The sequence below is a fragment of the Crotalus tigris genome, unplaced genomic scaffold (assembly GCF_016545835.1).
Source record: "Crotalus tigris isolate CLP2741 ecotype Arizona unplaced genomic scaffold, ASM1654583v1 scf7180000018322.853269, whole genome shotgun sequence".
In the NCBI taxonomy this organism is placed as follows: Eukaryota; Metazoa; Chordata; class Lepidosauria; order Squamata; family Viperidae; genus Crotalus; species Crotalus tigris.
Genome location: NW_024096942.1, coordinates 96,952 through 124,662, shown reverse-complemented (window position 1 = coordinate 124,662; position 27,711 = coordinate 96,952). Strand labels below are relative to the sequence as shown.

Sequence of the window (27,711 nt, the reverse complement as noted above, 5' to 3'; positions counted from 1 at the left end):
CTAAGAATTTCAAGACGAAAACACTGAAACTCAATTAAGATTCGAGGAAAGTACACATAGTCACACACACTGTAAAAAGGATTAAAAAGACACAAAGAAAATGTAATATTGAACTGGAACGCACGCTAAAAAAAGTACAATACAAAATGTTTTACAGAGCCACTCAGCATGCAATGTTTCGAAAGAAGCGCTGCCCCCTCCATCAGATATACAGCGATTCACTGTACGGAAAAAGTCTCAAAAGTGTCCCCAAAACCTCTCGCTCCATTGCCCCCATATCGTTCCATCACCCCCCCTAAAAAATGAAATCGCAATATGGGGGGCAATATGGCCCAGCTTAAGAGCCACTGGACTAGACGACCTCCAAGGTCCCCTCCAGCTTTAATCCGATCGAAGGCCTCGCTTTCCGCCGTCTGAATTTTGCTCGTCCCCCCCCCCGAAAACTCCTTGCCCGGAGTTGCGCCCTTCGCCTCGGGGATCCCCTTTGCCAGCCGCGCCCAGATGTCCGGGCGGAAAAGGGGGGGGCGTGGAGAGGCGGCGGGGCAGCCAATCCGAGCGGCGGGGCCGGCCGTGGAAAACGGAGGCGATCGGCGGGTGCCTGCCGCGTCCTGCAGCTGCGTCCATGGCCGAGCAGGGGCGCGGGGGCTCCGGCTTTTCCCTGGCGCTCCTTCTGGGGCTGCTTCTGCTGGCGCTGCCCCGCGGCGGGGCGGGCGGCTCCCGGTCCCAAGTGGCCCCTTTGCGCTGCAACGTCAGCCTGGACAGCCCTCCCGAGCTCCGCTGGGGCCCGGTCGCCCGGCACTTCGAGCCGGTGTTCATGCGCGCCGTGCTCAATCGCATCATCGAGTGAGAGTTGGGGGGGGGGGTGGGCTGGCGCGGCCGCTCCGCTTGGGCGACCGGACGCTTCTCCGAGGAGGCGAAAGGGCGATGGGGAGGCGGTGGGGGGGGAGGGGGGAAGGACGAGCGGATCTTAAGCCTCCGCCGTAGAAAAAAGCCGTAGGGTCTTTGGAAGGGAAAGCGGGGGAGGGTCTTTGAAAGGGAAAGCGGGGGAGGGTCTTCAAAGGGAAAGCAGGGGTCTTTGGAAGGGAAAGCGGGGGGAGGGTTGTTAAGGGGAAAGCAGGGGTCTTTGAAAGGGAAAGCGGGGGAGGGTCTTTGGAAGGGAAAGCGGGGGAGGGTCTTTGGAAGGGAAAGCGGGGGAGGGTCGTTAAGGGGAAAGCAGGGGTCTTTGGAAGGGAAAGCGGGGGAGGGTCTTTGAAAGGGAAAGCGGGGGAGGGTCTTCAAAGGGAAAGCAGGGGTCTTTGGAAGGGAAAGCGGGGGGAGGGTTGTTAAGGGGAAAGCAGGGGTCTTTGAAAGGGAAAGCGGGGGAGGGTCTTTGGAAGGGAAAGCGGGGGAGGGTCTTTGGAAGGGAAAGCGGGGGAGGGTCTTTGAAAGGGAAAGCGGGGGAGGGTCGTTAAGGGGAAAGCAGGGATCTTTGAAAGGGAAAGCGGGGGAGGGTCTTTGGAAGGGAAAGCGCGGGAGGGTCTTTGGAAGGGAAAGCGGGGGAGGGTCTTTAAAGGGAAAGCAGGGGCCTTTGAAAGGGAAAGCGGGGGAGGGTCTTTGAAAGGGAAAGCGGGGGAGGGTCGTTAAGGGGAAAGCAGGGATCTTTGAAAGGGAAAGCGGGGGAGGGTCTTTGGAAGGGAAAGCGCGGGAGGGTCTTTGGAAGGGAAAGCGGGGGAGGGTCTTTAAAGGGAAAGCAGGGGCCTTTGAAAGGGAAAGCGGGGGAGGGTCTTTGAAAGGGAAAGCGGGGGAGGGTCGTTAAGGGGAAAGCAGGGATCTTTGAAAGGGAAAAGCGGGGGAGGGTCTTTGGAAGGGAAAGCGGGGGAGGGTCGTTAAGGGGAAAGCAGGGGTCTTTGGAAGGGAAAGCGGGGGAGGGTCTTTGGAAGGGAAAGCGGGGGAGGGTCGTTAAGGGGAAAGCAGGGGTCTTTGAAAGGGAAAGCGGGGGAGGGTCTTTGGAAGGGAAAGCGGGGGAGGGTCTTTAAAGGGAAAGCAGGGGCCTTTGAAAGGGAAAGCGGGGGAGGGTCTTTGGAAGGAAAAGCGCAAGAGGGTCTTTGGAAGGGAAAGCGCGGGAGGGTCTTTGAAAGGGAAAGCGCGGGAGGGTCTTTGGAAGGGAAAGTGGGGGAAAGTGGACCGAGACTGCCCCAAATCCTGCAGGATTGTCTCCTGCTTGAGCAAGGGGCTGGACTAGAAGACTCCAGGTGCCTCCCAGCTCTATTCGGATTCATTTTTGCCTGTCTCTGCCTTTGCTTCGGGTTGTTTGTGTCCTGGCTGGCTTCCTGGTTTGCTAAAGGGAAAAGACTCTCTGCCTTGCCTTCAGAAGATGAAGGAGAGCAGCAACCTGGAATTAAGGAGAAACATCCTAACAGTGAGAACATTTATCCAGTGGAACTGCTTGCCACCAGAAATTGTGGGTGTCTCATCAATGGAGGTTTTGAAGAAGAGGGTGGACAGCCCACCTGTCCGAAATGGTACAGGGTTTCCTGCTCGAGCAGGGGGTTGGACCAGATGACCTCAAAGGTCCCTTCCAGTTCTGTTGTTCTATGTTAGGTTCTACCCAGCTGAGCAAAACTGTGAACCAGGCGGAGGAACGAGTTCTTTCCTTCTCATCCTTCCTGTTTGTTTGTGTTTCAGACTGAACATCTCACACTGGAGCCAAGTTCACCTGAGCTGGAACAAAGTGTATGTTTGTCTTGGCTGGGTGAACTTGAGAGACCTTCTCTGATGGGGCATTGGAGGAAGAGGAGGTGGAATAGAATAGAACAGAACAGAATAGAATATAGGGATAGAGTAGAGTAGAGTAGAGAGTAGAGTGGAATAGAATAGACTATAGGGATAGAATAGAATATAGGGATAGAAAGAATAGAGTAGAGTGGAATAGAATAGAATAGAGTCTATTGAATAGACTCTATTCCACTCTACTCTACTCTACTCTACTCTATTCTTATTCTTTCCTATTCTCTACTCTACTCTACTCTACTCTACTCTACTCTACTCTACTCTATTCTATTCTATTCTATTCTATTCTTATTCATTCCTATTCTCTGTTCTATTCTATTCTATTCTATTCTATTCTTTCTACCCCTATATTCTATTCTATCCCTATAGTCTATTCAATAGACTATAGGGATAGAATAGAATATAGGGATAGAAAGAATAGAGTAGAGTAGAGTAGAGTAGAGTGGAATACAGTGGAATAGAGTAGAATAGAGTAGAAAATAGAATAGAATGTAATGGAATTAGAATGGAAATAGAGTAGAGTAGAGTAGAGTGGAATAGGGTAGAATAGAATAGCATTTAATGGAATTAGAATAGAATAGAATAGAATAGAATAGAATAGAATAACAGAGTTGGAAGGGACTTTGGAGGTCATCTAGTCCAGCCCCCTGCTCAGGCAGGAAACCCTATACCGTTTCAGACAAAGAGAGGGAGTTTAGGGTAAAATTCCATTTCCTGGCAGAAAAATTGGATGGGATTGAACTGGTCAGAAATTGGGGTTGTTTGTGTGGCTCTGTTGACTGCTTTAGGTAGCCTTTACAGGTAGCCCTCGACCACAATTGCATCAGAATTTCCATTGATAAGCAAGGTGATTGTTAAGGGAGCGGAACCCGATTTTACCATCTTTATTGGCCACGGTCGTTAAGCGAATCACTGCAGTTCTTAAGTAAATTATTCATTTGTGAAGCGAATCTGGCTTCTTTCTTGTCAGAAGCTGGCTGGGAAGATCACATGATCCCGGGACGGTGCAGCTGTCATAAATACAGGCCAGTTGCCGAGGGGCTGTCTTTTGATCACGTGACCCTACGGGAATGCTGCAACGAGCATATGCGTGAAAAACGGCGATAAGTCACTTTTTGGGTGCCGTTTGTAAATTCAGGGGGTCACTAAGCAAGCTGTTGTAAGTCGCGAACTACCTGTACTTTGCAGGAAAATTACAAAAAGACCTTCCAATGTCTTGCTGCTTTGGCTTTTAGTCTATGGGTGGAAACAGATGTCTGGATTCAGCAAGTGTGAGGTGGTCGCTTATTTGAGGAGTGGGGGCTATACAAAAAGAGTTAGCAAATGTTCTCCCCTAGGTTAGCTTGCTTTTATTCCTCCATGTAATCTATAGAACTGAAAATTTCCCATAAATCTCCCATACGACGACTAACTGGATTTGGTTCTATAAAGCACAGATCCCCAAACTTTTGGGCACCAGGGACCAGTTCCATGGAGAAATGTTTTTCTGTGGACTGGAGGGTGCGTGGTTTTATGTGCGGCCTGCATCCTCCGGATAGGGCTTTGCCTGTTTGTGCGGACTGGTTGATGGCATGCCGCAGCCCGGTACTGGTCCACGGACCGGGGGTTGGGGACTCCTGCTATAGTAGTAGTAGTAATAATAATAATAATAATAATAATAATAATAATAATAATAATAATCCAAACTGGCCTACAAGAAAGATCAAATGAAGAACAGAATAGAGGCTTGGGAAGACAAAACACTACATGGCCAATACATTAAAAAAATAGCTGGGAAAGCAAATAATAACAAGACCTGGCAATGGCTAAGAGCAGGAAAATTGAAGAAAGAGACCGAGGGACTAATTCTGGCTGCACAAGACCAAGCCTTAAGGACAAATGCATATAAAGTCAAAATTGAGAAGACAGCAACAGACAGTAAGTACTGCCTATGCAAAGAAGCTGAAGAAACAGTGGACCAACTGGTAAGCTGTTGCAAGAAGATTGCACAGACTGACTACAAGCAGCGGCATGACAAAGTAGCAACAATGGTGCATTGGAAGATCTGCAAAAATTATCATTTGACTGTAAGCAAAAACTGGTGGGATCATAAAATAGAGAAAGTCATAGAAAATGATAAAATTAAACTGCTCTGGGACTTCAGAATTCAAACAGACAAGCACCTGCAACATAACACCCCAGACTTAACAATTGTCGATAAGAAAGACAAAAAAGTCTGGATAGTGGACGTGGCAGTGCCTGGAGACAGCAGAATAGAAGAGAAAGAACTGGAGAAGATAACAAAATACAAAGACCTACAAATAGAAATAGAAAGACTGTGGCAAAAGCAAGCAAGGGTAGTACCAATAGTCATAGGCTCCTTGGGTGCAATCCCCAGATGACTGGAGCACCACTTGAACACCATTGGCATTGACAAATTCGCTATTAGTCAATTGCAAAAGGCGGCCTTACTAGGAACTGCTTCCATCCTGCGACGTTATCTGTAATACCATCAAACATCCACATCTGCCTATCCCAGGTCCTGGGTAAGGACTCGATAGGTAGACAAAATGCCAAATCCAGTCTGAACTTCTGGCTGACTGTGTGATGATCCATAATAATAATAATAATAAAGTTGGAAGGGACCTTGGAGGTCATCTAGTCCAACTCCCTGCTCAGGCAGGAAACCTTATACCAGGGGTAGGCAACCTTGGCTCTTTTATGACTCGTGGACTTCAACTCCCAGAATTCCTGAGCCAGCATGGCTCAGCTTGGAAACTCTCCCTTTCCCCTCAGCATGGCTGGCTCAGGAATTCTGAGAGTTGAAGTCCACGAGTCATAAGAGAGCCAAGGTTGTGTACCCTGGTCTAAATTATTCACATCTTGACATGTAATAAAGTGAAGCTTCTAGACCAGGGGTAGGCAACCTTAGCTCTTTTATGACTGATGGACTTCAACTCCCAGAATTCCTGAGTCAGCCATACTGGCTCAGGAATTCTGGGAGTTGACATCCACGAGTCATAAAAGAGCCAAGGTTGCCTACCCCTGCCCTATACCATTTCAGGCAAATGGTTGTCCAATCTTTGTTTAAAAACCTCCACAGCTTCTGGAGGCAAGCCGTTCCACTGAATATAAAAGGAACGTAGAATAAAACGTGTTAGTTGAGCAATGAATGATCCAGAGTCTCTTTTTTCCTCCAGTTCAGTGATCCCCAAATGGGTCCATGCCATTATTCGACCTATAGCAGAAGAAATAGAGAAATTCATCCCCCAGCCTTATGAAGGAGAAATTCGGGGACTTTCCAAGTACTTCGGGGTTAACGTTGGTGATGGGCTCCTGCTGAATCTGGCCTACGAATTCACTGCGTGAGTGTTGCAATGCATTGTGGGTCTCAAGAACTGGAAGTGTGTGTGTGGGGGGGGGGAAATTCATCATGGCACAGGCCTGTTGCAAAGATCAGGCTGTCTTTTCTTAGCTTTCCTTAGCAAAATTTTGTAAGGAAAAAGATAGCCAGGGGAAGCTGCTGGCCTAGAGGAAGCAATCTCTGGTTGCTATCGGGTTGTAAATAAGTTTTCTGCTTTCTCTAAACAAAATGTGTGGACATCAACAATACATCGACGGGACAATGTCATCTGATGAGATCCAGGACTTTCTCCTGTTTGGAACAGTGAAGATTGAGTCAGCCCTAAAAGTCTTTAAAAACTTGGTTTTTCCACAAGCCTTGGGGCTCAAGTGGGTGGTAACCATCCGCTAAGATTATTAATTAATAATTAAGATTTGGAGGTTTTATTTCCTTCTAAATGGGCATCGTTCTTTTTCTTTGTTATGTTGTTTTAGGTTGTTTTCTGCCCTGTAGGTTTTCCAGAGTCTAAATCAATGGTTCTCAACCTTTTTAATGCCGCGACCCCCAACCGGTCGTAAGTCGAGGACTACTCAACCGGTCGTAAGTCGAGGACTACTCAACTGGTGCAGCATCGTTTGCAGAATGGGACTTTTGGTGGGCTCAGCAGGGCAGAGACAGCCTGGACAATTCCTATTGGCTTTTGAAAGCCAACAGAATTAGACTCTATTCAAGAGAGTCTATTCTATTGGCTTTCAAAAGCCAATAGAATAAAAGGGAGTAGCACAGCTAAGGAAAAAGGGGGGAAAAGTGGCGGACTGCATTGTTTGGCGACCGCCATGAAATGGTCGTTCAACCCCAAATGGGGTCCTGACCCACAGGTTGAGAACCACTGGTCTAAATCCAGCAGGGTCCAACCTTGGCAACATTAAGAGTGGTGGACTTCCAACTCCCAGAATTCAGCACAGCTGGCTGGGGAATTCTGGGAGTTGAAGTCCACCAGTCTTAAAAGTTGTCAAGCTTGGTCATCCCTCATCTAATCAGTCCAGAGACGTAATTAGTTCTTAATTAACTAGATCTTAATTAGTTTCTCTTATGCTGTTTTGGGTCTAAGAATATTGTGAGAAGGAATAGGCACCCTGGGAAAATGAATTTAAAATTTAAAAAATCAGGATCCAATCTAGTTTGGTCACCAGGATCAGAGCTTTCTCTGAGCTTTCAGCCCATCTTCAGAGAACTTCTCTCTAGGCCAGAGGTTGGCGGACCGGAGGAAAAAGGAGGGGGAAGCATTGTACATGCCTGCATGCACATGCGCGTGGGGCTGTGAGAATGCGTGCACCACAAATGGGGTGGGGCTAGCGCCCGTGTGATACTTGCTAGCCTGCCCCGTCTTACGTGGCACAGCGCATTGTTTCGGCGCCCTGCAGCATGGCAATGGCTGTTTTTGCGCCTTGCAGTGTGGCAGCAGCCCGTTTTTGTGCCCCGTGGCCCAGCAGCCTCCATTTTTGTGCCTTGCAGTGCTGTGGCGGTCCATTTTTGCACCTGGCGGTGTGGCAGTGCCCATTTCTGCACCCCGCGGCATGGTAGCGTCCCATTTTTGCACCCTGAGGCATGGCAGCATCCCGTTTTCATGCCCCGAGGTGCAGCGGTGGCCTGCTATTGCGCCCCATGGCTGCAGCTCTTCCACAGGTGAGGTGGTGCGCGCACACACACACACACGCACACACACTGGCCAGCCTATCCTGGGGCCCAGTGGCCAGCAGTCCTGGCCCCCTATTGGGCCATGGCCCACAGGTTGGGGACTCCTGCTCTAGCAGAGGGTGTGCTGTTCTGTGTGTGGTATTTATATGTGTGGTCCATGAATAGGATAGGCTAGGATAGGATAAACAGAGTTAGAAGGGACCATAGAGATCTTCTAGTCCAACCCCCTGCTCAGGCAGGAGACCTATACCATTTCAGACTAATGTTTGCCCCATATCTTCTTAAAAACTTGCAGTGTTGGCATGTTCACAGTTTCTGGAGGCAGGTGATTCCACTGATTAATTGTTCTACCTGCCAGGTATTTATTTCCATATAAATACCACATGGAGAATAGCACACACTTTGCTAGAGAGAAATTCCCTGAAGATGGGTTCCAGCACGAGTCCAAAACCTTGGAAGACAAAACCTTTGGTCCCAGTAACTCACCCCAATTGGATCCTGCAACATTATCCTGGGATGTGTATATTCACCTTCCTTCATTTAAAAAGACACCCTGGGAAAAATGAATTTAGAAGTCCAGCCTTTTCTAACACAGCTGCTATTCTTTTTCTTTCACAGCTTCTGCACCAGTATTGTTGCTCAAGACAAGCAAGGAAATATATATCATGGTCGGAATATGGATTATGATTTTGGAGAGTATTTACGCAAGATTACAATTGATGTGGATTTTATCGAGAATGGGCAGGTACAAAACAAAACAAAACAAAAAAAGAGCCCAGCAAGTATAAAAAATATTGGCAAGTAGCGTAGGAAACAGTTCATTTTGGAGATACAGGCAGTCCTTGATTTATGCCCACAATTGGGATGAGAATTTCTGTGGCTAAGCGAAGCACCGAATTTTGCAACCTTTTTGCCATGTTGTTAAGGGAATCAGTGCAGTTGTTAAATGAAGCATGCGGTTGTTAAATGAATCCAGCTTCCCCCATTGACTTTGCTAGGAAATTGCAATTGGAAATCACATGACCTCAGGACAGTGCAACTGTTCTAAATACCTGCCAGTTGCCACGCACCCGAATTTTGATCACATGACTGTGAGGATGCTGTGATAGTCATAAGTGCGGGAACCAGTTGTAAGTCCCTTTTTTTAGATTGTAGCTTCAAATGGTTGTTAAATGAATAGTTATAAGTTGAGGACTGTCTGTACACGCATTTAGTAGCCAAACCATAATATTGTCAGTAAATCAATTGTATTGCAAACATTTGTTTTTCGGAATCTTTCTTTCCAATTTTTATAAACGTGACCCTCCATAAAGTTTGGTCATTAAAAATAAATACCCAATTGTTCTAAAGTTTTTTTTAATTAATGTGTTTCTTTTAAAAGGAAAGGGAGAGAGGAAAAAAACCCGCATAGAAATTACAAAATTCAGATATTATATGGAAAAGATTGCAAAGTAAGAAAAAATTAGAAGAAAATACAAATTACTGCACTGGAACAAATTTCTCACTTTTCTATTGCTATATCATTTTTATTTTATGTAAGTCATCAAAAATGTTCTTTTTAATTGTGGTTGGATAGAAATGCATTAAATAACAAATGGATTATATATTTGGCTTTGGATTAGAACAAACACAAAGATTGTTTTGCTAAAGCAGTGGTTCTCAACGTTTGTGTGACAGCGACCCCTGTCACACAAACATGCCGCGCATGCGCGGCGGCGCCCCCATGCGCACCGCCACCCCCATGCCGCCGCCGCCCCCGTGTGCGGCGCGCATGCGCGGCGGCGCCCCCTGAGAGGGAAAAATGGCGGATCGCCTTGTTTGGCGACCCCCGTGAAATGGTCGATCGACCCCAAATGGGGTCGCGACCCATAGGTTGAGAACCGCTGTGCTAAAGCATCAAACTGTTGTGCAACTATACTTCCTCAAACCCAAAGTCATTTAACACTATGGCACTTTCACAATTTTTACTTTTAACTTGCGTGGTTAAGAATTGCAACAAGCAGCTACAATCATATGATTTTCTATTCTTATACTACACCACAAATACGATGAGTCTTAAAGTTTCCACTTGCATTTTTGTTTAATAATATGTGTCATCTCTGCAGCTGATATCTATTGCAGTGAAATTTAAACAAGCTAATTTAACAGAGGGATAGAATCAAGATCATGTGACATATGAATGCTGCTTCATAAAGCCTTAGCATCCAGTTTTAGTTACCATATCATGAAAAAGATGTAGAGACTCTAGAAAGAGTGCAGAAAAAAGCAACAAAGATAATTAGGGGAATGGAGGCTAAAACATATGAAGAACAGTTGCAGGAACTAGATACAGCCAGTTTAATGAAGAGAAGGACGAGGGCGGACATGACAGCAGTGTTCTAATATCTCAGGGGCTGCCCCAAGGAAGAGGGAGTCAAGCTATTCTCCAAAGCACCTGAAGGCAGGACAAGAAGCAACGGATGGAAACTAATCAAGGAGAGAAGCAACCTAGAACTAAGGAGAAACTTCCTGACAGTTAGAAGAATTAACCAGTGGGACAACCTGCCTCCAGAAGCTGTGAATGCTCCAACGCTGGAAGTTTTTAAGAACTGACTGGACAGCCATTTGTCTGAAATGGTATAGAGTTTCCTACCTGAGCAGGGGGTTGGACTAGAAGACCTCCTAGGTCCCTTCCAGATCTGTTATTCTGTTAATTTCCCTTCTTGGTTTGTGAGGCAAACTTTTTAAATAATCCTTCTGGTGAACTTTATTCCATTTCTGGATAATGTGACAAGCAATGGAATGTAAGAAAGGAGAAAGATCAAAAAATATAAATAATAACTTTGCACTGAACTGGTTTGAGGAAGAATTGAGCAGGCGCAGAAATTATGCTTCCTTAAATTTGTTCCTCTTTTTTTTTGCAGTACTAAACAAATTATTATTACTATTATAAATTAAGATAAGATAAAATAACCTTTTTCCTACATCCCTAAAGTATTTTAACTCTTATTCTACATTTAAGTCAAGACAGGTTTTCATCAAATTAAAGGATTCCCAATCTCCCTGGCTTGTTTACTATTTTGAAGAGAACTTAATATCAAAAGTAATGAGGAATAAGTATAGCTTCTTCTGTCCTTTAATTATTTCCAGGTAAAATTCAAAGGCACTACGTTCTTCGGCTACGTCGGCTTATGGACGGGGCAAAGTCCACACAAGTTTTCCATCACTGGGAATGAGCGAGGTAAGGCAAATTTTATTTTTACCCGGAGAAGCTGATAATTTGCTGACTCACTTGCCTGGTTCTGAAGGCAAAGAGCAGGGGTGAAGCATTTGTGAGGAATGTCTGTTAGATTGTTCTTCTAGAGAAGGCAGGTTGAAAGTTTTGGGAGAAAACTAAGAGATGCAGCACACCTTAAAAATTCCAGAACGGATTAACGGAACAGGATTTGGGAGTAGAGATTAGAACAGTGATGGTGAACCTTTTAGAGGCCGAATGCCCAAACTGCAACCCAAAACCCACTTATTTATCGCTGGGTGCCGGGTGGGCGTGGCCCACTGGGTGGGCGTGGCTGTGGTGGTCATGGCAGATTGGGTGGGTGTGGCCAAGGTGAGCATGATAACCTCAATGTTGCTCGTGGGGAGGAATACCGGGGGGGGGGGGCGGGCAGGGTTGGGGGAGATCCAGGGGGTCTCTGGCAGGTAGGGCAGTGGGCAAGAAGCTCGTCCTGCGGGGTGAGGCGAGGCGAGGCAGGGCGAGGGTGCCATTGTCACAGGGCAAGGTGAGGCAGGGGCCGGGGCAACTGCTGACTGACACCACAGGCCCCTGCACACAGAGGCCAGCGAGCACATGGGTTCTGGGATGCATCCAGCCACATGGGACCTCGGCAAGTTAGCAGGCGGCTGGTTGAAGAGAGACGGTTGCCATTTCCGGGGCATGACGAGAATGCCCACAGAGAGGGCTCTGAGTGCCGCCTCTGGCACGTGTGCCATAGGTTCGCCACCACTGGAATAGAATAACAGAGTTGGAAGGGACCCTGGAGGTCTTCTAGTCCAACCTCCTGCTCAAGCAAAAGACCCTATACCTGGGGTGTCAAACTGCGGGTCCGCAGGCTGGATGCATCATAGTGAAACCACGCCTACCCCATTGCCGGCAATGGGGGAAAAAGTCACAATACATTGCAAACGTCATGCGACATTGCGAGTTTGACAACCTATACCACTCTGGAGAAATGGCTGTCCAATCTCTTCTTAAAAACCTCCAGTGATGCCTATACCTTCTGAAGGCAAGTTGTTCCACTGATTAATTGTCCTCACCGTCTGGAAATTCCTCCTTAGTTCTAGGTTGCTTCTCTTTTTGGTTAGTTTCCATCCGTTGCTTCTTGTCCTGCCTTCAGGTGCTTTGGAGAATAGCTTGACTCCCTCTTCTTTGGGGCAGCCCCTGAGATATTGGATCACTGCTATCATGTCCCCCCTCGTCCTTCTCTTCATTAAATTAGACATATCCAATTCCTGCAACCGTTCTTCATATGTTTTAGCCTCCGGTCCCCTAATCATCTTTGTTGCTCTTTTCTGCCCCCTTTCTACAGTCTCTGCATCTTTTTTCTTCATATGTTTTAGCCTCCAGCCCAAATTCTCTCTAGATTCAAGTTCCTCCTTGAAGCTCAGAACATGTGGAGGAAGCTCCAGCTGGACTGGAGGGAGGTGTTAAGAGGGAACCGAGCTCAGAGTCCTGGCACTGCAGAAAGTGGCACAGGCCTGACCTTCTCCAGAATGCTTGAAGCCATACCTGACTCTTCACAAACAAAGGCAGTCAGTCTGGTGAGATTCTTCTACTATAGGTGACTAGCAATAAAACTTCTGTTTGAGGTAGTCTTCAATTTACAACCCTTCGTTTAGTGACCATTCAAAGTTACAACGGTGCTGAAAAAAGTGACTTATGACTGTTTTTTTTACAGTTAGGACCATTGCAGCATTCCCATGGTCGCGAGTTCAAAACTCAGACGCTTGGCAACTGACTCATATTTATGACGGTTGCAGTGTCCCGGGGTCACGTGATCCCCTTTTGGGACCTTCTGACAAGCAAAGTTAGTGGGGAAGCCACATTTGCTTAACTACAGGGTTACTAACTTAACAACTGCAGTGATTCACGTAACAACTATGGCAAGAAAGACATCAAAACAGGGCAAAATTCACTGAAGAAGTGTTTTGCTTACCCATGGAAGTTTGGGGCTCAGGTCCTGCACTACAGAACCTCTAAACTCGTCCCCCCCCCTCAACTCCTCCCTTCCTGGAGATTCCACCACAAAACATAAAAATATGAGCTGTAGTGGTGCAGTGGTTAGTGTTCTGTCCCAGCCTACGTACGTCCTTGTTACTTCACAAAGACAACCCCTCTTTAACAGTAGACTGGAAAATAAACCCTTTTTATTTGAGTTACAGACCTGATAATTGTCCCAGAAAACAAAAGCAACAGAACACTTTTCCTATGGAGACCTTGTCCAAAAGCAAAACGGAGCACGAGTCAAACAGGAAATAACTCACAGACAAAATAAACAGACCATGATCTCTTGACACTGAAGTTCTTTGCAAATGGTTGCCTCCAGCAACCAGCCCTGCCCACACATTCCGTTTTTGTTACGCAGCCCCCCTTCTCACTGCTTTCTCCTCTTCCCCTGGAGTCGCCCCATTGCCTCCCTCTATCCTACTCATGTGACCTGTCCCATCTCTGAGGTCTTCCAGCTGTGTTTCCTCCAAGTCCAACTCAGCTTCCCAGCACAGCTGGCTCTCTTGATCACGGGTGGAAGGACCAGCCTCTTCATTAGTTTGTAAGTCTTGCAGCTCATCAGAGCCTCCCTCCGACTCTGATGGCTCTCCAGGCCCCTCCTCCTCCTCTGATTCCCCAGACTCAACTACCGGGATTACAGTCTGGCACGGAATCACAACAGTTAGAATGCAGTATTACAGGCTGACTCTGCCCACTTGCCAGCAGTTCGATCGTGACTGGCTCGAGGTTGACTCAGCCTTCCATCCTTCTGAGGTGGGTAAAATGAGGACCCAGATTGTTGGGAGCAATACTGTATGCTGACTCTATAAAACCCCTTAGAGAGGGCTATAAAAGCACTATAAAGCAGTATATTAACCTTGTATTAATCTTGTGAACTCTAAAGCTTCCTCCTTCCGTTAAGTATTTAAGATGGAGAGCAATTAATATTTATATGTTACTTATATGTAAGGGTGTAGGTCTACACATATGTTGTATATAGTATGTTTAAATGAGTGTTATGTAGTGTGTGCACTCTGAGAGCAAGCAACTAAATTTCATTTTCAATATGTGCCATTGTGCCCACAGTAAAAAATGACAATAAAGATTATCTAATCTAATCTATAAGTCTAAGTGCTCTTGCTAGATCAGACATTTCAAACACAAGGCCCAGGGGCTGGATGCGACCCGTGAAGTGGTTTCATGTGGCCCGCGAAGCCATCCTGGAAACAGTGAGGGAACGGCCCCCGCTGCCTTGGCCCTGGCCCCTGGGAGCCAAGGTACAATTTTGTGGTAACCATCTATGCTGAAACGCATTCAGTCTTAGCTCCACAAGGCCGTCCAGAAACAGCGAGGAACCAGACCCTGCCGTGTCGGCCCCACCCCCTGGGTGCATGCTGGGGAGATGTCACCTTTTGTGAGGAATGAAGAAATAGACCATGCCTTGGCGCTTGCCCCGGTCCCACCCCCTTCTACCAGAGACCCTCAGATCTGTCCCACTCCTGCCCAGGCCCCCACAGGCACCCTTGAGGCAAATGATGTAGAGCCTGCCACGCCCACCCAGTAGGCCACACCCACTCCATCCACGCCCACCCAATAGGCCGCACCCACCCTGGCCACACCCACCCGCCCCCCCTGAGGGCAACCGCAATGCTGATGCGGCCCTCAATGAAATTGAGTTTGACACCCCTGTGTTAGATGAAGAGTGAAAATGGCAGCCTGATTCGCTTAAATGACATCAGTTCCGTGGCAGCTGAGAAAGAGGAAATACAGTTTCAAACCTGAAGAAGTTTGCTTAATCCTAAACTGATCTAAATTGAGGTTCTGCAGGGTTCTGCATATTTGTAACTCTACCCGGCAGTCTTCTACTTACAACCCCAGTCTCTTATCCAATGCTGTGTTTTCTATACCTGCTTACCAATTTTATCACTGTTATTCCACAAACTCTTGCAGCTTTATTATTTACTTATTTGTTTACTATTATTTTCTATGGCCCATTTAACTTCATTTTCCAGCACAGTGTTCTGTCCCAGCCTACGTGAGTCTTGTTAAGCCCAGAAGGAGAAACCCCTCTTCCAACAAGCAAGCTGGAACTGAAGGAAAAAACCAGTCCCCTTTTATTATTTACAGACCTGAGTAAAATATCCAAAGGCAAAGGCAAACAAAACACAATTCACTGAAACTTGATTCCTTAACACAAACAGTTGCCTTAAGCAACCAGCACCTCCCACACCTTCCCTTTTATTATGCAGCCAAGGAGTGGCGTCCTAATGCCTTCTCCTTTGCCTTTGGAGCCGCCCCATTGCATTCCTCTGTCCTACTTGCTTCTCTTGCCTGTGCTTTCGTGCATCTGGGATTTGTCCCAGCTGTTCTTCATCAGTGTCCAACTCGGACTCCCAGCACAGCTGTGTCTCAGCCTGAGTGCGAGTAGAGGGGCCAGGCTCCTCGTCCGACTGTAAGTCTTGGAGCTCCTCAGAGCCTTCCTCTGACTCTAATGTTACTCCAGGCCCCTCCTCCTCCTCCTCCTCCTCCTCCAATTCCTCAGACTCAGCTGTGGGGTCCACTGGCTGAGGAGGAATCACAACACATAGATAGTCCTCGACTTACAACCATTTGTTTAGTGATCATTCGGAGATACGAGAGAGCCCTGAAAAAAGTGACTTATTACCGTTTCGCACACTTAACAACTATCACAGCATCCCCAAGGTCAAGTGGTCAAAATTTGGGTGCTTGGCAAGTGACTTGCATTTACGACACTTGCAGCATCCCAGAGCCATGAGATCGCCAATTTGGGGCAGTGGAAGGTAGCCGGATTTGCTTAAAAACCATGCAATTCAGTTAGCGACTGTAGTGATTTGTTTAACAACCATGCAAAAAAGGGTTATAATGTTGGGCGTGATTTCACTCAACAGCCATATTGTTTAGCAGTGACAATTCTGGTCACTACTGTGATTGTAAGTTGGGGATACCTGTAGTTTTGGCTTTCATGTAGTGGATCGAACCTACTTACTTATCTTTGATTTTGGGATCGTTTTTATGTGGGAGCTTCATCACTGGACGCTTTCAAAAAGAGACTGGACAGCCATCTGTCAGAAATGGTGTAGGGTCTCCTGCTTGGGCGGGGGACTAGACTAGATGACCTCCAAAGTCCCTTCCAACTCTGTTCTTCTATTCTACTCTGTTCTGCTCTGCTCTACTACTATTCTATTCTATTCTATTCTATTCTATTCTATTCTATTCTACTATTCCTTATTCTTATTTATTCCACTCCACTCCATTCCATTAGTAATAATTCTATTCTGTTCCGTTCCGTTCCGTTCCTTTCCATTCCATTCTTATTCCTTTTCTTATTCTTATTTATTCCATTCCATTCCATTCCATATTTTCTATTCTATTCTATTCTATTCTATTCTTGATAATAACTGGTTTTCTTAAGGCATTTTTCATTTTTATATTCTATTTTACAGATGTTGGCTACTGGTGGGAGAACGCCATATCAGCCTTTTTGGCCCGATACAGTCCAGCCAGCTGGCTTATCAGAACTGTGCGTAACTTTTTTTAAAAAAAAAAATATTGAGATAGTCCTTGACTTACAACCACAGTTGAGCCCAGCATTTCTGTTGCTAAGTGAGACATTTGTTAAGTGAGTTTTGCCCCCTTTTACGACCTTTCTTCTGTCGTTAAGTGAATCACTGCACTGGTTAAATTGGTGAGATGGTCATTAAGCGAATCCGGCTTCCCTCGTCGACTTTGTTCATCAGGAAGTCGCAAAAGGGGATCCCGTGACTCTGGGACACTGCAATCGTCATAAGTATGAATCAATTGCCAAGCCAATTGCCTGGATTTTGACCAGGTGACCACGAGGAGGCTGCAACCGTTGTAAGTTTGAAAAACGGTCCTAGGTCACTTTTTTCTGTGCCATTGTAACGTTGAACGGTCACTCAATGAACTGTTGTAAGTCGAGGACTATCTGTGAATTTTACAAATGTTAAGGTGACCAACTTTTTTACAATGAAAAGGAGGACACAAATAAATTGAAGAAAAAAATATCGTAAATAAAAGAAACATTTTATTCATTGCAACAATAATACAGACAACTTGCATGTGCAAAGTTTGCCAGCCGGGTGTTTTGGCACGCTCAGCAGCAATTCCTATTGGCTTTCGAAAGCCAATAGCGGGAGTAGCACAGCACATGCAAAAGTTGAAAAAAACCCATCAAAAAAAGGTGCCAGAACGCCGTTCTGAGCGTTCTATGAGGAGAAAAAAAAGCCCTGCAGATTAGTCTTCAAATTTCGAAAAGGAGGACATGTAGGAGGACACTTTTTGAGGGAGGACAGAACTTACAAAAGGAGGACTGTCCTCCCTAAAGAAGGACGGTTGGTCACCTTACAAACGTTGAAAGGAAACCCTCACATCCTAGCCCAGAGGTAGGCAACCTTGGCTCTTTTATGACTCGTGGACTTCAACTCCCAGAATTCCTGAGCCAGCCATGCTGAGGGAAAAGGAAAAGGTTTCCAAGCTGAGCCATGCTGGCTCAGGAATTTTAGGAGTTGAAGTCCATGAGTCATAAAAGAGCCAAGTAATAAAATGAAGCTTCTAGGCCAAGGGTAGGCAACCTTGGCTCTTTTATGACTCGTGGACTTCAACTCCCAGAATTCCTGAGCCAGCATGGCTCAGCTTGGAAACTCTCCCTTTCCCCTCAGCATGACTGGCTCGGGAATTCTGGGAGTTGAAGTCCACGAGTCATAACAGAGCCAAGGTTGCCTACCCCTGCCCCAGCACGTACTTTGTGCTGTTTTCACAATGAAGCGCTGCAGTCAGTCTAACAGAGGTTTATCCAAACTTGGCAATAATTCATGAATATTTTTTTTTTTTGTAGGTTCTAAGTGAAGCGGAAAACTTTGAAGAAGCTGCTCTGATGCTCTCCAAGACACCCATTATAGCAGACGTTTATTACATCATCGGAGGCACAGCACCCAGACAAGGAGCAATCATTACAAGAAAAAGAAGAGGCCCGGTAGATATTTGGCCCCTGGAACCTTTAACTGGGGCGTAAGTTGCGTAGAATCTGAGTTTTATAAGGCAAATGGCAAGCAATTGACCCATTTGTTAGGATGATGGGAGCAACAAACTGTTGTTGCAAGTTGCCTAAATAGTCCCTCGGCGAGATAGGCAGCAAATAAATTTAACAAATAAGTAAATTGTTTTTTGTGTTTGTGTGTGGGGAGGGGTATGATGGCTCAGTGGTTAAAGACACTGAGCTTGATAGCCGCAGTTCAAGCCCCCGCACAGTGGAGTGAGCTCCCATTCCTTGCTCCAGCTCCTGCTCGCCTAGCAGTTTGAAAGCATGCAGATGTGAGTAGATAAATGGGTACCACTTTGGTGGGGAGGTAACAGCGTTCTGTGTGCCTCGGTGTATAGCCGTGCTGGCCACGTGACCACGGAAGCATCTTCGGACAATGCTGGCTCTCTCAGCTAAGAAACATGACCTCCACCCCTTAGAGATGGACATAAAACTAAGTTTACCTTTAAATGCTCCTTTATGGCTTTTAACTGGGATTTGTAGCAAAATAACATGGACTGGTTTTGTATGCTACCTAATAATACAAACCAAAAACTGAATAGCTAGAAAGAGGGAGAATGGTGAATTCTAGTCCCTCCTTAGGTGTGAAAGCCGCCTGGATGACTTTGGGCCAATCACCAGGAAACGGTGAGTTCTAGCCCCGCCTTAGGAGTGAAAGCCACCTGAGTGACTTTGGGCCTATCACCAAGAACCTGAGAGTTCTAGTCCCGCCTCAGGCATAAAAGCCAGCTGGGAGACTTTGGGCCAATCACCAGGAGACAGTGAGTTCTAGTCTTGCCTCTGGCATAAAAGCCAGCTGGGAGACTTTGGGCCAATCACCAGGAGACGGTGAGTTCTAGTCCCGCCTTAGGAGTGAAAGCCACCTGAGTGACTTTGGGCCTATCACCAAGAACCTGAGAGTTCTAGTCCCGCCTCAGGCATAAAAGCCAGCTGGGAGACTTTGGGCCAATCACCAGGAGACAGTGAGTTCTAGTCTTGCCTCTGGCATAAAAGCCAGCTGGGAGACTTTGGGCCAATCACCAGGAACCTGAGAGTTCTAGTCCCGCCTCAAGCATAAAAGCCAGCTGGGAGACTTTGGGCCAATCACCAGGAGACGGTGAGTTCTAGTCCCGCCTTAGGCGTGAAAGCCGTGTGGGTGACTTTGGGCCAATCACCATGACACTGTGAGGTCTAGTCCCGCTTTAGGCACGAAACACCTGTCACTCTCTTTCAGCCTAACCCAGGGGTAGGCAACCTTGGCTCTTTTATGACTCGTGGACTTCAACTCCCAGAATTCCTGAGCCAGCATGGCTCAGCTTAGAAACCTCTCCCTTTCCCCTCAGCATGGCTAGCTCAAGAATTCTGGGACTTGAAGTCCATGAGTCAGAAAAGAGCCAAGGTTGCCTAACCCGTCACATACGGCAGTTGTTGTGGGCACAATAGAAGGGAGGTGTATTAAATATAATCTCTGCCTTGAATTATTTGTAAAAATAATAAAAGTGGAATACAAACAAATAAATAAATGTTATAATATGGCTGCTTTTAAGTATGTTTTCTGTTTTTGGAAGGTGGTACCGAGTGGAGACCAATTATGACCACTGGACAAACCCACCGCCTTACGATGATCGAAGGTAGTGTATGTTTTTCTGGAAGAATACCCATATCAAGATATGAGCCAGCCGTGTGCAGCAGCAGCCAAAAAAGCTAATACAATCCTGGATTGTATAAATAGAGGCGTAGAATCAAGATCACGCAAAGAATTAGTACTGATTTATAAAACCCCAGTAAGACCACACCTGGAATACTGCAGCTAATTTTGGTCACCGTGTCACAAAAAAGATGTTGAGAGTTCGGAAAAAATTCAGAGACGAGCAACTAAGAAGAGATTAGACAGTCACTTATCTGAAATAGTATAGGTTCTCCTGCTTGAGCAGGAGGCTGGACTAGAAGACCTCCAAGGTCCCTTCCAGCTCTATGCTATTCTAAATTCTATTAAATATAGCCTGCTTATGCTGGAGATCCCCTATGCTGGGATAAATATAATGGCTAAAATCTGAAAAAAAGCTTTGGGATCAAGCAGGGATTTGGAGAAGAGGACATAGCTGCTTTTTATGTCACTGGTAGAATATCAGAAGCCAGTTTGTGCTTAAGTGTTGAAGGCAGAAATCCCCAACCGTCAAAGCATTTTGTGATTTTTTTCTCATAAATTTTATAACGTGTAATGTCTATTTCCTAGAATGCAGAATACAACCCAAAATATAGTGTTCCTAATAGGAAAAAAAGGGGAGAAAAATCTTAAAAGGGAAAAGCATTTTTGGAAGTCGAAATTGTATTTTCCATACCTGGAAAAATGGATTGGGTGCAAGAGGAAATATCTGGATCTCTTCCTGCAATATGAAACAATCCACTTCTTTAAAATCTTGCTGAACACAGCAGCAGAGGCAACATTTTAAAATCCAGGTTTGCACACTCTTGACTTGTGAAATCAGTTATATTGGTCAACTAACGTTTTATTTTTATTCTGCAGGACTCCAGCTATTAAAGCACTAAATAGGACAGGACAAGAACATCTCAATCTTAATTCCCTCTTTAAGGCAAGTTTAAATCATGCTCCTTTTGCTGTTGTCCATGGAGGAAACTGGATTTGCTTAATGACTATTTGATTCACCCAACAACTTCAGTGATTTGCGTAATTTCAAAGTATTTCTAGCAGGACTACCAGATTCTGCAACAGCTTTGTTCCCTAGGTCATCAGTCTGGTAAACTCGCGAGATTCGTTTTTCTGATCATGTACATACATGCATGCATGCATGCATACATACATACATAGTATGTATGTATGTATGTATGTATGTATGTATATCCAAACTAGACTGTTGTTTCTGTGGGCCACATATGTGTGTGTATGTGGATATACACATAATTTATTTTATTTATTTATTTTTGTCATGTTCATGCAATATATACTGGAGATGGTTCCCCTTTGAGAGCTGTATGCAACAAAATCTCATTTTAACGTTATTTAAAATTATTATTCTACTCTACACTCTACTCTGCTCTACTCTACTCTACTCTACTCTACTCTACTCTACTCTACTCTATTCTATTCTATTCTATTCATTTCCACAAAATTTCTGTTGCTAAGTGAGACAGTTGTTAAGTGAACTTAGCCCCATTTTGCGAACTTTCTTGTTGGAGTTGTTAAGTTAATCACTGCAGTCTTTAAGTTAGGAACACAATTGTTAAGCGAATTTGGCTTCCCCATTGACTTTGCTTCTCAAAAGGTCGCTGCCTGGGGACCCCAGGACACTGCAACCATCATAAATATGAATCAATTGCCAAGCATCCAACTATTGATCACATGACCATGGGGATGCTGCCACTGTCAGAGGCGTGAAAAATAGTCATAAGCCCCTTTTTGTCAGTGCTGTGGTACTTTGCACTGTCGGTAAATGAACTGTTGTAAATCTGTATTCTGTGCAGCTGCACTTGCAAATCTTAGCTTAATATATTTGGACTGGTATTCCTTGTCAAGAGTCTAAATGCATGACCATCTCGTGCTTTATTTTTTTTCCAGGTGTTATCAACAGAACCTGTATTAAACCCGTAAGTTTTTATTTTTTAAAGTAAAATGCATTCATTTTGGATTTCACACAGTCTTTTGGGGGAAAAGATAATCAGCCAGAGGTTATGTGGAAAACCCCTCTCCACACAAATGTTCTGTGCTTAGTATTCCCCCGTGTTCCCCCCAAAATAAGACTCCATCTTATATTTTCTTTTGCCTCCAAAGCTGGCAACAGGTCTTATTTTCAGAGGATGTCTTACCCGCTGACCTTAGGACCACCGCATTTGTTGCATCACTGCCCAACTTATTCTGTGGCCGCTTGCAGCTGGACGGCACGTGGCGCATTGTGCCGGTGCCACTGCTCATGGTGCATCGTGACAGTGCCGCCACTCCGGCAGGAGGCCCCATGGCTCCTCCTGCTGGTGCCACCACTCGCGGCAGGTCAGGTGGCATGTTGTGCCGTGACGTGTGCGTGCGGCAGCACTGGCCCGATGAGCCATGTGGCCTCCTGCTGCGAGTGGTGGTACCAGCGCGACGAGCCACATGGCCTCCTGCCACAAGTGGCGGCACTGGCGCAATGCGCCATGTGACGTCTGGCCGCGAACAGCAGCAAGCGGACACAGAAGAAGTCGGGCAGTAAACAGGTGTGGGACATGGGGCAGCTCCACCACCCCACCTCCACCCTAGGTTGATTTTTATGCATGTACCTCGCCCCACCTCGTACAACCAGATAGTGGGACGGAGTGGATAGCGTTGTAACTAGGGCTTATTTTGGGGGTAGGGCTTATATTAGGGGCACATATAAAAATCAAGCTAGGGGTTATTTTCAGGATAGGCCTTATTTTCAGGGAAAGACAGTAGTTAGAACAGTGGTTCTCAACCTGTGGGTCGGCACCCCATTTGGGGTCAAACGACCATTTCACGGGGGTCGCCAAACAACGCAGTCTGCCATTTTTTCCCCCCTTTTCCTTAGCTGTGCTACTCCCTTTTATTCTATTGGCTTTTGAAAGCCAATAGAATAGACTCTCCTGAATAGAGTCTAATTCTATTGGCTTTCAAAAGCCAATAGGAATTGTCCAGGCTGTCTCTGCCCTACTGAGCCCGCCAAAAGTCCCAGCCTGCAAACGGTGCTGCACCAGTTGAGTAGTCCTCGACTTACGACCGGTTGAGTAGTTCTCAACTTATGACTGGTTGGGGGTCGCGGCATTAAAAAAGTTGAGAACCACTGAATTAGAAGGTTCAGAGTGAACCCAAATAGGCACATGGCAGGTATTTTCAGGATCATTTCGGATCAGGCAGAGATGATTTGAGGCTGAAGGAAGTGAAGAAACAGCGAGGCTAATGCTGTGCTCTGAACTGGTAGCAGAAATGCCTTAGGAGACAAAGGGATGGTGCGATGAAGATTGGAAAGTGTATGGACTAGCAAAATGGGCTTAGACAGTGGCAGCTGAGAGCGAAGATGCTTTTAAGATGCTGGAATTGGGTATGTCTAATTTAACGAAGAGAAGAACGAGGGGGGGACATGATAGCAGTGTTCCAATATCTCAAGGGCTTCCATAAAGAAGAGGGAATCAAGCTATTCTCCAAAGCTCCTGAAGGCAGGACAAGAAGCAACGGATGGAAACTAATCAAGGAGAGAAGCAACCTAGAACTAAGGAGAAACTTCTTGACAGTTAGAACAATTAACCAGTGGAACCACCTGCCTCCAGAAGTGGTGAATGCTCCAACACTGGAAGGTTGCACTAGACGACCTCCAAGGTCCCTTCCAACTCTGTTCTGTTATTCTGATGTCATAAATCACATTATGACTAGAAAAGTCTCTTCTTAAAAAATTCCAGTGTTGCAGCATTCACCGCTTCTGGAGGCAGGTTGTTCCACTGGTTAATTGTTCTAACTGTCAGGAAGTTTCTCCTTAGTTCTAGGCTGCTTCTCTCCTTGGACAGTTTCCATCGGGTGTATTGTCCAAATAATTGTCAGGCAAACACAGACACTGTGATGAATCTGATTTTAATTCTCTTCCAGTTGGGTTGGACTGAAAATTTGATCTGTTCTGGACTTCATTATTGGTTTTTGTGTGTTTCTGTGTGGTTTTCTTTCATCAGGCTCACCATTTATACTACTTTGATGAGTAACGCAGATCCGGACAAGTATCAGACTTGGATCAGGACACTGGAGTGAAAATGTGTAAGTCCTGGTGATGGCCATTTGTTGAGCCTTTGAAGTTTCATTCCAATTCTACTCTTCATGTTTTCTAAAAATGTTAATTAAGGCCTTGATCCTCATTTCTTTGTTCTCCTAAAACAACTCCAACAAAGCAGAAGAGACCCACTGACAGACTGTGTAGGAAGGAGAAGCATAAGCAGAATTGGGGGTGGAGTTAAGTGAGTCATCAGCATAGAATCGTTATGTTCCAACGAATGCTCTATGTCCAGCCTCTCTTGAATTCTGTCAACCTTTATCTGGTGCCAATTCATCATTAAACTTTAGTTGACTAGATTCTGGTGCCTAGATTTGAGCAATACATCTTTTGAACTGCAACTTAATGTATGGTCTTGATCCTTTGCACCTGATAGACTGCAATTGTAAGTATAACTGTTCTGTGGCTTGAGAAATAAGAGAAGGGCTTAACATCTCAACATGCAAATCTGGCAGTTCAGTGGCGCATGAAATGGGAACCCTGCCAAGTCAATTGCAGTTCTTGCAAATTCTTGGGAGTTTAGTTTCCACCAAACCCAGTTTGGGAACTGAACATTGATACGACATCTAACCCTGATTCAAATAGAATTTTGCTGCTGGCAGTCGATAGACATCTGTTGACCATCTTGGTTGATCATTTGGGACATTATAAGTACATACAAATAGTCCTCGACTTATAAACATTTGTTTAGCGACTGTCTGAGTTTACAACGGCATTGGGAAAAAAATGTATTATCGTTTTTGACACTTATGACTGTTGCATCCCATGATCAAGTGATCAAAATACAGGCACTTGGTAACTAGCTTGTATTTATGACGGTTGCCCTGTCCCAGGATCATATTTGTAACTTTCCTAGCTGGCTTCTGATAAACAAACTCAATGGGAGAAGCCATATTCTCTTAACAACTATCTGGTTCACTTAACAACTGAATAACATGCTTTAATTAAACATCTTCCTAATGTTATATGACTCCCAGATAAAATAACTTAAAGCCCTTCGATATCATCCATTCCAGATTTCTTAAAAGCATTCTTCTGAGTACCATGCTGTGATCTGTGCAGCCTATCACTGAAATCCAGGATGATGCCTCTGAATTCCTGGGGTTTTATTATTCCAGATGCTGGTTTTATTTCTTGCTTAAGCACTTAGCGTCTGAATAAAAATTCAGGGAGCTTTTTAAGGTGGCAAAGTTTCAGTGGGTGTCAGATACCCCAATGGGCTTTTCTAGATTTGATGATGATGATGATGATGATAGAAGGCTTTATTTTAATTGACAGAATTAAACTACATTTTTGAATTCAACAAACTTGAATAGACTTTATGCAAGCCACTCAGAGACCTTTTTTTAATTGTGGCTGGATAGCATGACATCAAATAAAGGGATAAAAGTTAGTTACAGAAAGAGCATACTGTCAATAGGTCACGTGGCTGATGGCTGCAATTCACCTTAAAATGTTTTTAAAATGTTCATTTTCTCCTTTTTTTCTTTCTTTTTCTCTCTCTTGTGAATCAGGAAATGAAGGAATGAAAATCTTTGAAAACGCAAAAGCAGGAGCTACGTTTATTAACTGCATAGGCAAAATAACGAACTGATGTATATATAGTATTCTCTTCAAACTACCATCTTTAAAAGAAGAAAAAAGAACTTGCTGCCTTCAGGGCCTTAGGGCTTAGTGTGCAGGCAATGGTTATTGAAATAATAGACGTGGGATAAGAGCCAGTTTCCCTTCTTTTATTTGATTAAACATCATGTCCTATTGGCTATTTTAGCCCATCAGTACAAAAACCAGATTTCCCTGTTGCTGTATGACATGGCTATGTCCTGATTAGATGCACTTTATTTGATATTCCTGAGAAACCATAAGATATGTGTGGTTTACATCAGGACTTAGATGGATTATCTTAGATCTACGTATTTGGCCAACGGCCAGATACACACATAGATATTTATGGTGACTCTATTCTCCTACGGAAAACCCTAGAAAAATGAGTTTGGACAGCTGTTAAGTTCCAAGATGGACAAAGAGCTCTCTGCATACCCAGCTTTTGCAGAATGTATCTTAAAATGGGGGGGGGGGTCTGTAGTTTCTCTCTGAGTTTGGTTGTTTTCTTGCAGACGTTTCATTATCCAACTAGGTAACATCATCAGTGCTAGAAGAGGTTTGCTCTCTGTTTATATACAAGAAAACAATGGAGCTCAGAGAGCAGCAAGGACCCCACAGTTCAATTGTGAACTATAAATATTTTCTTCTGTTGGTATTTCAAAGTATAGCACAGAGTTGTCTAATCTTTCCGAGCTCGCGGCCCGGAGGGGAGAGCACCTTCCAAATTACTGTGTGCACGCAAATGGGGCCGCGCCCACTGGCACAGTACTAGCGGTTGCGTTCGTGCATGCGCTGGCGACGTGTGCGTGCGTGAACAGCCGTGCACCCCCTGCGGCGGCTAGCGCCCGTTTGCACATGCACAAATAGGCTGCGGGCACACACACACACACTAGCACCCCGTTCATGCATGCACAAACAAGGCGCACCGCCCCCCCCCGCGCTAGCATCCCCATTCGCAGGGCCGTGGGCGCTAGCGCAAGTGGGGAATGCACGCCCACGAGTGTGTGCCTTGGCCAGCCATTTCTGCGGGCCGCTGGCCAAGAGCCCGCAGCCTGGTACCAGGCTGTGGCCCATAGGTTGGGGACCCTTGGTATAGGAGATAGGCAAAGAAAATTCTGTCCTTCTAGATTAGAAGAATGGGGTCTTGCCGTCCCTTTTTCAAGTGTCAACTACAAATACACTGCTATGTTTCCTGTAATTATTTTAAATAATAATAATTAAAATTTTAAGATCCTTTCCTGCTAGTAGTTTTAGTGTCGCAAAAGCATCAGGATTTATACTTTGAAATGTCGTTTATCTTTAAATGTAAGCCTCAGGCCATGTTTTAAAACCTGCCAAAACCTTTTTTTTTTTCCTTATTCTTTGTGTCTATCATCACAAATACTTAATGATAGGGCTGAAAATAAATTGACTTGGAAAAGGGCGACGTCTTGCCTGTTTTTTGTTTTTTTTTCTTTCTTTCTGGAAAGAAAGTTCTAATGCTGGGGAAGATGGAAGGAACGGGAAGAGGACAATCAGCAGCAAAGTGTGGCTACCTTCAGAAAAACGGAATCATACTGACCTGACGTAAAAATACATTGAGTAGAGTCTAATGCTGGATAAAAACATGTAATAAAATTAATTATAAAAGATTATTAAAAAGATCTAAAATGTGTATTTGTATTTCTGGCGAATCCCCAATGCTGCTGCGCAGGATCTAGCCACCTGTGCTGTGATCATTGCCTGCTCGTCCTTAAGCAGCCACTGGAGATAAATTCTTTCTGAATAACCAGGATACCTATCAATTATGGGGAGAATATGGTTTTTCCAAATAGCTCTATAGAAGGAACATTGAAGGAGTAGCTCTTAGTCATCTCAAGCCTTTCATTAGTATGCTGGTAATGGGAGTTTGCTCAGTCTTTGTGGTTTGAATGCTTAATAAATACGTTATATCTTCAAAGTGATTTCGTTGCTTTAGATCAGAGGTGTCCAGTCTTGGCAACTTTTAAGACTTCAACTGGACTTCAACTCAGCATGATTAGCTGGGAAATGTTGGTAGTTGAAGTCATTCTTAAAGTTGTCAAGGTTGAACACCCCTGCTTTAGGTGATCCATCTTCTGTCCACCAGACTTCCTGCAGCTTTCCTTAAACCTGTCCAAATTCATTGACTTATAAGCTCCGTGGGGATATCTGATGATTGTTTACTGTCTTCCAAAATCATGTTCATCAAGTCTACTAGGAAGCAATGGTGGAGATGATCTACTGTCTTCCTATT

At 45.1% G+C, this 27,711-nt stretch overlaps 1 protein-coding gene across 2 annotated transcripts; it reads left to right on the top strand.

Moving 5' to 3' along the window:
* NAAA (N-acylethanolamine acid amidase) lies at nucleotides 1-27,100 on the top strand. 2 transcript variants are annotated; one of them, XM_039350319.1, is made up of 11 exons: nucleotides 1-843; nucleotides 5,949-6,113; nucleotides 8,408-8,534; nucleotides 10,919-11,009; nucleotides 16,496-16,572; nucleotides 17,908-18,080; nucleotides 19,659-19,721; nucleotides 20,618-20,684; nucleotides 21,668-21,696; nucleotides 23,758-23,839; nucleotides 26,931-27,100. In XM_039350319.1, exons 1-10 carry the CDS (start codon nucleotides 623-625, stop codon nucleotides 23,831-23,833), a joined length of 1,089 nt encoding a protein of 362 aa, XP_039206253.1. In that variant the 5' UTR covers nucleotides 1-622; the 3' UTR covers nucleotides 23,834-23,839; nucleotides 26,931-27,100. The 2 variants fall into 2 exon arrangements, with proteins under 2 accessions (XP_039206253.1, XP_039206252.1); XM_039350318.1 differs by having other exon boundaries at nucleotides 3-843; nucleotides 25,367-27,100.
* Nucleotides 27,101-27,711: the final 611 nt, after the last annotated feature.

Excerpts from the sequence above, each read along its gene's own strand:
- NAAA (XM_039350319.1), top strand. The coding sequence starts at position 623 with ATGGCCGAGCAGGGGCGCGGGGGCTCCGGCTTTTCCCTGGCGCTCCTT. Across the intron at positions 16,573-17,907 it reads CCAGCTGGCTTATCAGAACT|GTTCTAAGTGAAGCGGAAAA; the intron begins GTGCGTAACTTT and ends TTTTTTTTGTAG. Across the intron at positions 21,697-23,757 it reads ACAGAACCTGTATTAAACCC|GCTCACCATTTATACTACTT; the intron begins GTAAGTTTTTAT and ends TTCTTTCATCAG.